We start from the raw sequence: 12,589 nt of genomic DNA on the forward strand, positions 1-12,589 counted from the left end.
CCTTGAGACTCCCAGCCCAAGAGATTCAGTATCTGTGGAGCACTCAATAACCCTTTTTTTGCCCCTAGAAAGCCTGTGCATTTCCACTGATGGCTTCATCTCCAACAGAAAGACACAACATGAAATGGTGAAACCCATGTATGTCCGATCCCCTCTACAAGTGTTTATTAACAGAGGGTCCATCATTGTGCTGACAACTTTTGCTGCTTGGGAAGTGGCACAGTGCAGACAGAAGAGTTAAGATATGCCTATCATAAAGAAACACGTGAGAAGATTTTATTTATCTAAGGTCTTTTCCTGATGCTTTGTGCTAAGCCTTTGAATCAGCTGGGGGAACGGTTAAGAAATCTTCTGTTCTTGTGTTTCCAACACTTTGTTTGCAGGCACAGCCTGAAGGTCTGAGTAAATACATGGAAAGCCATGGAGGGTGGATTAATAAGTGGAACTGAAAATGGGAGCACTAAACAGGACAGATGTAGTAAGTGGGGCTGCAGAAGGGAATGAGGATATGAAAAAGTTCAGGAGAAACTTGGAGGAAAACATGGGAGTACTTCCCTCTCCCATCTGATGGGGCCTTGGTGAGAACAGAGCTCATCAAAGCAGGGCATGTTGAGTGCGTGAACCTCTGCATATAGCGGTGCTCAGACTCCAGCTGATCCCAGAGCCCACCAGCATGGGCAGGAACAGCCCCCCAACACTAGCTATCAGTTCTCTTACCCTTCAGAAGAAGTTTTGCTGTATGCTGTTTTCTTCCCTGATCTCCAAATATCCTCGGACTCCCTCCATCCCTCCTCCACCAGAGCTCCAAATCTCAGCTCCCCAACATATTTCTACTTGCTTACTTTCTTGCTTCTTCCCCCAGTCCCTCAACTTCAGTTGCCTCTTCCCCCTTCAGTCCCTCAAGAACAAAAGAAGGGGTGTTTGTTTAACCCCACTTCAGGTCCATTGTAGCTGCTTCTGATAGGATTCCTCAGGCAAAACTGCAAAGAGCAGCAAGAAAATGGAATGCACGACTTACATCTAAAGAACTTGAACTTACTTTCTTGCCACATCTTGCACAGAAGGATTATGATGCTAGTAGAGACCAAAGTAAAGTACAAAAGGAGGCACACACTTTGAAAAAATAGACCTTTCAGATATTTATGTGGAAAATATCACTTCAGTCCCCGCTGCAAACAGTGGAAGAAATGAGAGGAGCAAAGCAAGACTACAATTGCTTTGTGGGAATATTTTCACATAATCTTAATACTATTTTTTCTAACAGCTCTTCCATCACATAAGTGTGCACCTGGACACACAGATGGAAATGCATATTTATAGAATGACTTTTTATACCTTTTGTTCAAAAATATTATAGTCCAGGAAAAAGGTGCAATTACGTCACTACAAACATAAACAGCTGAATATAAACATGAAGATGTACAGAAACAAACAAGAATGAAAATAAGCTGTGAGCATGAAATACAAAGAGAACAAACTTGTTTTTTTATAAGTAAAACTCACTTCTAAACCTAAAAACCTGAATAATTTAATTCAAGTGGATGGTTCTCTTTTCATCAGTCACATGTAGTTTAGATTTTTCGTGACGTCTTTATTATATGTATACTAATATAATTAAAAAAAAAATTCCAATTGAGTATATGCCTTTTCCTTTTAGAAGTATTTAGAATTGAGGTATCTCTCCAGTTCACCTCAGTAGTAAGGAGCAACATACATTTGTTAGGTGCAACAATGTAAGATCTCTGGATTAAAGTAATACTAATGACTGAAGGGCAGCAATAAGTTGGTTTCAATCTACCTGATGAAATCATTATATTAGCTGTCTAATAATATACACGTATACAGCAGACATAACAGTTTATGTATGAACAAAGCCTCTGTGTAGGTCTCCCCGAACATTTTTATATGCATAGTCATTCATCTAAGTAGCCTGATTAATGTACTGGCTTCATTCTCGAAGATGAACCAAAGGTGGCACCACAAATTCATTTTTCAGTGCTAACGAAATAATGCAATAAGAAACAGTTGACTTTATTACAGACACCAGTACAAACCTACAGCGTAGGAGGTGGCCCAGGTATATACTCCCAGGTTGTAATTTCACTTGATTCCGTACTGGAAAAAGCAGGATCCAGAGATATACATAAACAAAATCAGAATATAATTCCCTCTTTCTCTCATATGCAGGAGGCAAACACTGAGAGCTAAACTGCCATCGTATCGTTTGCTAACTGGGGACCGACCAGTGCTCGGATGCAGGCTGCCCCCCCCGGAGCTCCCCCTAAGACAATTATGACACACTTCTGAAGACAACTTCAAAGATTGGCCCAGCTGTGCAAGGTGGTCCAGAAGGTCTTTCTCCTGCCTGAACCCCCCTGCTGAAACACAGTCTGCCAGAGGTCACTCTGCTTCCCCCAAGCCAATGCGTTAGTTGTAACTAACAGCACTTGCATCTCGAATCTACTAAAATCAGGAAAGTATTTTCAAAACATCTTCTTTGACACTGATCAGATAAATTAAGCATTAAAATCCTTTAGCTTTTGGTAGGACAACATATTGCAGAAAGGTTTTCACTGTGTTGAGCTATGAGAGGTAGGTAAAATACTGTTCTCATAGGAAACATGCTCCCCCCCAGCCCAACTTATAGTTTCACATATCACATAAAAAAGGTAAGCAAGTCCACAGTAAGCAGAACTTTCAACTTCCATGATGAGAACTCAAAGACCTGATAGCCAGGTACAAATTCCTGGGTGAGCTTGGACTGCTGAAGGCAGATTATTAATCACAAACTGATAGTCCAAGAGCCAGGAACTTCATGGCCAACCGAAACAAAGGAATGCATTACAGTATAATTTAGATTGAGGAACAACCAGGCGGGAGGTTTCAATCTCCCACTGTTTTGTCGGTCAGTCAATTGAACAAAAAAATTGTAGAGCTGCTGACGAAACCTTCACAAGAGTGAAAAATTAAGGAGGTCACTCAACTTTTGACACCCCCCGCTTCTGACACATTTCTTCCTGGGCATGCAGTGAAGATATATATACATAATGATTTTTACAAGGCGTACTCCACGGGAGAATTTTAAAAGTCCATGTTGTAAAATGTTGTAACACCTTACCACCTCTGACTGCAATGCCAAGATGAGGATTTATGTGCTCATAGCTTACAGCAGTATCACATACTACCTGCCCGCTGCGTACCACGGTGAGATGGAGTAGGAAAGCCTACCTTGTGGAGTCTGATGAAGGTTTCATATGGCCCTGGCTGCTCTCCTCCCAGACGCTGTTTGCCAGCTCATTCCCGATTGAAGACATCACCTTGATGAGCTCTATAGGCCAGTCATCCAGGTCGAGAGAGCGGACCCTGGAGAGATGCGTGCCAAGGTTTCGGTGTATACCTGAGCATTCGATACATATGAGGGCTCCCAGATTCAAGCTGGCCCAGTCAGGGTCTATGGGAAAAGGGACACAAGCAATTAGTACAACAAAACACCTAACAAAACCTTCTAGTTAATGTTTGTGGATAAAGATTTTGGCTCCAGGGGAAAAAAATGCAGGTGTCCTGTCCTAAAGCACAGTTGGAAGGTCTTCCAGAAGGGTCAATTTTGCCCTGTGGAGATACTAACGCTTCTGAGAAACCCTCAAGGAGTGAAAAAAAATTGTGGAGGGGGGTCTCAAAAGATGTATCATTCCACCTTTGGTCAAAAGAAAAAGATGAATTACAGACAAAAGAAGAAACAAAGAAAATATAAATGCAGTGGCAGGCAGCTGATGATGGAAGTAGTGGAGAAAGCCCCTCCTTGGGAATCTAGAGCCACTCGTAGCCAATTACAAGGGAAAAAGGAGAAAAAAAAAGAGTGACTAGATACAATGTCTCTGTTGCTAACTATATCAACTCCCTTAATAACCATCTATATCATCACCTACATATGGCTTTTACATCTAACACACTATGGGGTATGTTTTCATCTCTAAGATCAGGGAGATAAGTACTAAGATGAAAATGTGATACTTTGAACAGTTCCAGTTTTAGTGTACGAGCCAGAAGGATTCCACTGGCACACACACACACACACAAAAAATAACCCCGCAAACGATAAGGCTGTGACAAACCTGACAAAAGCTGGGAAATTCAAAGTCATTTCCCAAGATGGTTCACTTTTTTGTCACTGTCCTGTGTTATTTAAATCTAGATTTGTATGAATGTCCCTCTCTCCAACAAACATTCATTTTAACAAATGCAATGAAAGACATATGGGAGGAATTTTTTTGGGCTTTTCCCCCCCCCCCCCGCTGTCAGATCTTTTCTTCTTGCCTTACCCTGGGCCTCCCAAAGAACTAGTAGGCTATCACAAATGCCAAGCAGGAAAATGGTGATTAATTGAGAGGGTAGGCAATTTTTATTCAAATCTAAATAAAATTTAGAGCGGATAGAAAATGAATTCCTAGTGTCCCCTTCCATTCCAGTAAATTTCATCCAAAGACTCATTTTGACTTTGTGTAACCCAAAACTGAAAAGTTATTTTTGGCAGCCAAAATATGTGGAAACAAAACAATTCCTAGTTGTTTGCCATGTCATGTTTGGACAAAAAAGTATGAAAGGAAAGCAGATAATTTTAATTGCAAAGTCTCACATTTCATTGAAGGCATTGATTGACATTTTTCAGTCAGTCCTTAGAAATCTAAAAGTATTCCCAACAAGAAAAATCCCCTGTCTTATTTCACTTGAGCAGAAAACCACATCTTTCATTCTAAAAGTTTCTGTCCATACCAAGTCTTGTACTAGGAACATACAGCATTTCAGATCTCCAAAAATAAGGTGAGGCAAAACTCCTGCCGTACTGTCCAGGTCCTTGGTAGGACAACCATGACAAACTCCTTTCCTGCATATTTCTTCAGGTCACCTCTACCAGTTCCGGTGTCTTGCCAGTGGGGGAACCAATAGTATATTTGAAACACACTAAAAAACCTGTAATACTAATTTGTTAATAAAAGCTTAAACACAGCAGATAATAATTTAAAATTTGCAAACTGTGACTTGGAATGAAACCTCTGTCTCTGACCTGCAAAGGCCAGGGTTATCGTCACAAAAATAACAAGCACAATGAGCTCAAAGAGGCACGAACTCAGAACGATACAAGAGAAAAAAATACTGATTAATATTTTTCCAATTATTCTAACAGAACTGATGTTAAGGACCTCCCAAATACCTGTGTGTACTTGAAGCACATCTAGTGTATCTTTTACTGAATAATTTTTTTAAACTAATCACCTACTTCCAATTGACAGTGCTGGTAAGATCAAAGTAGTCCACCAAAGCGAGAACCAAGAAGTTAAAGGAAATTTTGTCAGGGCAGAATTTTAAATTTCAACAATCTGACAACATACAGCTGAGTTCAAAAGTGACAAACTAGGAAAGGCAAGTGTTGAACTCATTACAGACATCCAGTGAAAAAACAGACTTGGCGATCTTTGTTGCAACTGGATAATGTGGAGCAAGACAAGGCTCTAATGAGGAGTTTGGACAAGTGGCAGTGTTCGATGGATTCTGGGAAAAAACTGACATGATGTCACTTACAACATCCATTTCAGTGTGTGCACATGAAAAATTGTTCTCAAAAGGATGTATGCTAGATGACACAAGTCACTACTCACCGAAAATAAAGGCAAGTTATTGTAAACTACATGCTCAGGGATGTCTCTGTTTGCAATTCACTGCTCCTATCTGCATTTTCCTCTTCCCACATGTAGTTGAGCACTTTTTAAATTTCATGCTTGGAATTTGTTATCAGTGATTTATACTGAAAAGAACCACACATGGTTAGTAAGCCATAACTATTCAAGCTGGTTTTTTTTTCCTTTTTTTTTTTTTTTTTAAGATGATCAAAAATCAGCTCACTTTTCCTGCTGATGCTAAGAGTAATTATGAATTGGAGGATGCTCAGAATATTTACAACCACATGGCATGCTTTTCTTTAGTATGCATACATCCACATTTGATGGCAAAAGAAGGAAAAAGCCCATTCAATGCAGCTAGAGGTGCTAAAAAGCTAATTTCCCTTTGTTTTACTTATAATTTGTCAAACAAAAATGAGCTTTTTTACATCACTGAATATTCCCAGATTACAGTTTTCAGCTGTCCATATTCTTAAAGGTATTTAGTTCTCTCCTCTAAACACCTCCTCCCCACTTTGACTTGCACCTCAATCAGATTGATCATTTGAAGGCAAAAACTCTTAGAAGAGCTCTTTCAGGAGAATAACCCCTCCCCACTGTCTCCTTCATCCCTTTGGACCCGAGGCAGCTGATGAAAGGCTTTGCCATGCTAAATCCTCAGGAGTTAAACATGTGTAAGATAGCTCTGGGCTGAGTAGAAGGAATCTCTAAAGGGAGGAGCAGAAGAGCCAGGAAAAGAAGAAGCTGGGGTGAAGGCATCTTGCAGAGTTGCAGCAGGAGAGAAAAGTTTGCGTCTTTTCTATTCTTAGAGAGTTTTTTTTTCTATTGTGCATATAAAATTGAATCTTGTGATGGGTATGGTAGACTTGCCAGGGCCACCCAAATTATTACTTCAGTGTTTGGCTCTCAAATACAAAATAGACCACAGTAAGTAATTAGACTTCTGGACTGGAAAACTCATAATGAGACTCTCCCTCTTTAAGCCCTCCCTGTTTTCTTCTACAACAGAGAAGACCTGATATTCCACGCTCTCCAGGTCTCTGGAAAGAGTGACTCTCATTTGTCCTCTCACCTCCTCTTTAAGCAGTAAGACTGGAAGAGCTAAAATTCTTTGGGGGCAGAAATTCAGCTGGGTTTGCCTAATCAATTTGATCACCTTCAGCACCTTCTCCAGACAGAAGTCAGCACTGGGACTCTAATGCTCTGGGAAAAGGCAACACCAGTTTCCTTTTGCAGCATGAAATGTGATCTTCTTGGGCAAAAACTCAAGCACCTGAAGACCACTTTGCCTCATCTATTGCTCTGGGATGGGAACGTTAAAAAAAGTCTTTGAAAAACTTTAGTCTGAGACTGCCAAAGGGCCAGAAGGCTGGTGGCACACAGATGCTGCTGGTACTACTGCTGCTGATTAGCATACAACAAGGCAGAAATTCCCTGGTGAAACAAAGTCCTGTGATGAAGTGCTAAAAAGGCAAAGAGCTCTAGAAAGAGGAAGAATGAGACTTCTGAAGTGGAAGATTGATGGCTCTTGAATAGAGCTGAGGGACAGCAACATCTCATATTCCTTTGCTCCCAAACATCTGGCTTTGTGAAGATGCAAACTACGTAAGCTTTCCACAAGAGCACTGGTGTTTGTGATGCTAAATGCTCCGGGGGTAAGGACTTGCTCAGGCAAGGCAGAAAGGGAGAGAAGGAAATAAAGCAAAGCCTGGCAGAAAAAGCAGCAGGCTGAGGTTCACCTCATATGTGTGTTTACATTTTAAGATACATCGGTTTGGAAATATCTCAATTTTTTCAAAAGAAAAGACGGTGGCCTTAAAATTAGGAAGGCCAAATGGTGAGAAGAGTCAAAGAGGGTATAAATCATCTCCAAGAATACAAACAATTAAGAGATTCCAGTTGAGATTCCAAAATCATCCCCCCACCCCCCAAGCTACACAACAGAGCGTTGAGTGTTGCCAAAAAGGGCAGTCCCACCCTGCCCTCTCCCAGCAACATGTTCTTGGCACATCCCTCCTGCTGGCACCATGCACGAGTGGCCAGCTTGACCCATGAAGCAATCTGGATGAAAACCAACCTGGCTGAAATGGGGAGGGGGGGGGAAGAAAAAAAAAGTGCTGTTTTCTTGCACAATCATTTTCCTGATTAAACATCTAGCTTGGCTGCATAAATACAGGGGTACATGCACAACTGGGGAGAGAAACGCACACCGTGGGGATAGTGTGGACTCTGGGTAGAGCTGAAACGGATCATAGATACATCAGAAGGACATGTGTGGGTGTGGGAAGTTGTCTGCAGTGAAAAAGGGATTGCACATGCTCCCTCTGCCTGGGTGACCAGTTAGCAGGGTCTAGGAAAATGCCACCCACAGCTGTACAGACAGACTGGAGCAGAAATCAGTAACACTCCCATCGTGGTCTGCTCAGAGACTGCAGTGAGCACTTCAGATGAGCTAAATATACATCTAGGTCACTTGAAGACCCTGTCCTCATATACAGCACAGCATCTTATATGCCATTTACTTGAACTCTATCAAAGCTTTGGTGTAAATCTGAATGGCTACCAGGTCAATATAAAAGAACACTAATAAGCAAGAGTCACTTTGGGCTGTATATGTTAAAATACCAGCCAAACCAACATTTTCCCTTGTTTATCACATGCTGGATTACTAGCCCGTGGAACATAAAGACCTTAATTTATCAACGATGCTGTTATTTCTCTCTGTCTGTGAAAAGTCCCTGTGAAATTTCTCTTTGGAATCTCCCTCCAGCAGGTCAACAAGCTGTTTTGACAGCATCCCACTCCTGGTGCTCAAAGCCTGGTCCAGCCAGGGCTCACATCCCTGTCTGCTGAACTGCTGGGGACAGGGCAGCTGCCTTTGTTCTCGATCCATTTCCTATGGACAGCATATGAATATCCGACAATTGACAAAAGAAGCAACTAAAATCAGTCTGTATGTGAAGCAAATTTTGATGGTATGGAAAAGTCTTTTTTATTTTAAACAGCTGTTAATGCACTAACCACCTTCCCTTCAAGTCTTCACAGGAAGAGGCAGAGGATAATAGCTTTCTTTGGTGGATGACTGAATCAGTGAAATTGCTTACTATACAAATAGCAAACTTGGCGTGCAAAAGCACTTGCACTTTCGTATGAATGTTCATTTTAAATTTAACTGGGATGTTAGAATGTTTTAGACCAGTAGTCAAAATCCCAAACAGCAAGCCTTAAAAAATTATACCCAAAGAAAAAAAAATTAATATTTTTCCATTTTAAGCACATGTAAAAATCACAAGAAAAGTTCTGAATTTCAAATATCAAAGGAAAAAAAAATGCAAAAGTTCTCAATCCTTCTGCTTCTACAACTAATTACTTTAGAGCAAGAGTACTTCCTTTTTGTGGCTTTGTTGCAAACCCCTGGAACTAAAGAGCACCAGAATAATGACCTCGGCCGGGGTTAGTGAGGTGAACCACAGCTCAAAGTATTCTCGAGAACACTTTTCTGAACACTAAGTATATGTTTGAAAAAATAAAAAAAGGGAAAGAAACACAAAGGGGAGAAAAAAAAAAAATCCCAAATCAGTTCTGTAGTATCCAGATATAATGAGCAATGACTTCGGTTTCTTCTGACAAGTAACCCTAAAAAAACCAAACCAAAAAAACACCAATCAAGATCTACCTCTTTGAAAATATTACCACGGCACATGTGCCCTCTCCACGCAAAACAGGAGGAAAATGGAAGTAACCAATGTCAAGCAGCAAACTTCTTTTTCCTTTTCTTCAAAGGAAAGAAATGCTGACATTTAAAATGGCATGTGAAACAAACTGGGGAAAAAATTAGGGCACATCTGACACAGTGTATATTGAGTATAAAATAACATAAAATAAGTCTGATGAAGCAAACTCCATAATGAAGAAGAAACCTGTGAACAACATATGGAACATAATACCAGAAGAGACAAACCCCGTGGCGAGCAATCACCTAAGCCTTGGCCAAGGAGAATGGGTCAATTTTCTGTAGTCACATGGCCATACTTACTCTGTGCTTCACAGTCCACACAGTGGGAATTGCCTCTGATGTTCCTTATGGACTGCAGGGCCATGGCCTCATTCTGACTCGTCAGGCGGGACTGTGTAGATTTAAAGAAATTCATAAGCAACAAATAAGAACCCAATAAAATTAGATGACACAACTGTCAGCTGAACGAATGGCAAAACCCAAAGCTTAGACCAAGGTTGAATGAACATCATCAAGGAACCTCAAGTCCTTGGTTTGCCTCTCAAGAAATGGTGATCCTTTGGCATCTCCAAGTACTTCAAGTCCATGCCTGCCAAGCAGGGACTCCTCTTTCCTCCCATGCTTCTTGACAGCTCGGGATTTCTCCCAGGGCTCTCTCCGCCCTGTGCAGCAGCTCCCAGCGTTTTGGCATCTCCAGCCTGGATTCTAACAAGTGGGAAGACTGCACAGAGGAAAAGCGAGCTTGAAAATGAACCCCACTATTCACAAGAACAGTAGTCACAGTGTAGGTTTACTTCTTGAGATAAATTAGATAAGAATATTATTTTATAAAATCCATTTCTTTTATTGATGTGTATGCTTTTGCTAATGAAGACTAAGGGATGGTTTGCAAAAGCAGCTGAAACCTTTTATCATCAAAAGGTCAGATTTAATCAGATGGCTCCCATTTAAATTCTCTCCACGATGACCTGCCAATGACCTCTACTTGGACCTGGAGAGACTGTCACTACATACAAGTACTTCAGCTCTATCCAACTAAACTGCCTTGTGGGCTCTCTGAGAAGAAAACTGTTAGCTGTAGCAAGTGCTAGACTCTTTGCAATGAATTGATTTAAGCAGGATGAGGACTGGGTCTTCAGTATGGCATGGGGAGATATGTCCTGATCTATCAATAGGACACCTACTAAACCTGTCCAACTAATTGCACTTTGCTATTGCAGCTAGCTCTTCTGACATGTTTTGAGAGCTCAGTCATACTTTACAGGAAGAAACCTCTCTGAGCCACTTACCAGCCACTCTTTATCCTCTTTTGTATTAGTATTTTTACATAGGTGTTAGTGTACAATTCCTCTTTTGTGCTCCCTTAACATACATATTACAATAGGTAAATCCATGAAAGGCAAGAAAATATTTAAGCAGTGATTTTTCTCTATCTCAGAAATACATATTGGAAATAAATAATTTTTTTAAACAAAATGGGAAGTAAATTATATTATGATGATGATAATCAGATGGTGTCTGATCTACTCTGGTAGATCAGGGCAATGAAAGCAGGCATTCATTTCAAAATATGAGTCTCCTCCTTGCAATACAAAATCATTAATGACAACTGGTAGGTGGATAACATTAAAGGATCTACAGCTGTGAACAATTATTGCCCATTTCCCTCTGCCGACTACCATGCAACACTTTGCTCTTTAGTTGTGAAGAGTCTGCAGACACAGAGACTCAAGAAGGAGAAGTTTTCCTGCCCTTCCAAAAATGAGCAACGGCTGAAGTTGTCTCAAATTTTAAACATTTATTTTGACAGGAAAGGAGAACAAATTACTTCTGTCATCATATGAAAGCATTGCAAGGTAGAAGGCCTCTTCCTCTTAGGCCATGTTCTTCTTCCCCCAAAAAGCTTTGATGAACTGTTTCTGGATTTGCTTTGTGTTATATTAGCTAAGGCAGAAAACCATAAAAAATTAATTCAGTGTAATTAAAGAAAATAAAAATTGCACATATGCTTTGATTTCTGTGATTTGTATTACTTCATCATGGCAGAATCCTATGACTGAACATTACTGCACATTTATGGTTAGGCCAACCAGAATGTTTAGTTAAATTCTGCCATGCAGGAGCTTAGTAGATTTAACTAGAGATTTGACTAGGAAATACGCCGGTTTTGGGGTCTGCCTCCACTCTTCTCCGAGACAGGCTTCTCCTAAAGGGCCTTCTGCAGACCTCTAACCTGAAACAAACCTGAATCCGCAGCAGTGACTACACTATACAACCTCTCTGTAGGGAGAGTCCATGACAGCCCCAAGTTTCAGTCAAAACTTTAAGAACAATATCAAAGTCAAAACAGATAATCCAGGAGCTCCATTAATTCAACTGCTGTAAAAAACTGTAAAACAGGCTACAGCACCAGCTGTCTTGAAATATTTGAGATATGCCTGCAGCTCTAACGCTACTCTGTCATGTGTGTAATACATGCATGACACTAGGAGTAGAGGTTTAAAATTCAGAGTTCTTGATTTTGCTTTCATCTTAATGATCACCCACCCGTTACTTATTTTCAGTATTACTCTGTGCACCATACCTTGTTCTTGCTGCTCTCGCATGACTGTAAACTGGCCAAGATCTGACTCTCTATGGCTTGTACCCAGGCATCTCTTTCTTCATATGTGGTAGCTTCAAAGTGCCAAGTCTGGCCGGTGAGAGAGACAATGATAAACTCAAAGTTTTCTTCTTGTTCTGGGAAAAAAAAACCCATGCAATAGGAAGAAAAGATTAAGTTTAAGGATATTGATAACTAGGCCTAAACAATCTTGGTTGATGAGCATTTCTGCAATGTGACAAGCAAATGCAGGTCTGGACATTTGAGGTTTGAGGCTAGATATATCCAACTGCCCTGCAGTTGCGCAATGCAGCAGCAAACGACTTCCGGATCCACTGCTTTTTCTCTCCAAATGTTATGCAGATACTGTTTGGGGTAAATATTCAGTTCCTGTGTGCGTTTGTGAGTTTGGTATTGAGTCTCTACCTTTCTTGAACACAAAGTGGCTAACAAGCATTATTTAGATTTAAACCTGAAGTGCTAAGAGCTACGTAATGTAAAAATCAAAGTGTGTCACAAAACAACTTAAAAGATGGATGGACTATAAACAGCTGACAATACAGAAAATCTGACAAT

The 12,589-nt window shown here is 40.6% G+C and overlaps 1 protein-coding gene across 2 annotated transcripts in view; it reads right to left on the reverse strand.

Moving 5' to 3' along the window:
• The window catches only part of AGAP1 (ArfGAP with GTPase domain, ankyrin repeat and PH domain 1), a 394,096-nt gene that overhangs the window by 33,598 nt on the left and 347,909 nt on the right, over positions 1-12,589 (reverse strand). For both annotated transcript variants that reach the window (XM_010577896.1, XM_010577895.1), the window contains 3 exons: positions 11,996-12,150; positions 9,712-9,802; positions 3,229-3,451 (listed from right to left, as the gene is read on the reverse strand). In XM_010577896.1, coding sequence (XP_010576198.1) covers positions 3,229-3,451; positions 9,712-9,802; positions 11,996-12,150 — 469 coding nt within the window. The remainder of the gene's footprint in view (positions 1-3,228; positions 3,452-9,711; positions 9,803-11,995; positions 12,151-12,589) is intronic.

This window comes from Haliaeetus leucocephalus, unplaced genomic scaffold (assembly GCF_000737465.1).
Source record: "Haliaeetus leucocephalus isolate CR32 unplaced genomic scaffold, Haliaeetus_leucocephalus-4.0 Scaffold587, whole genome shotgun sequence".
NCBI classification, from domain to species: Eukaryota; Metazoa; Chordata; class Aves; order Accipitriformes; family Accipitridae; genus Haliaeetus; species Haliaeetus leucocephalus.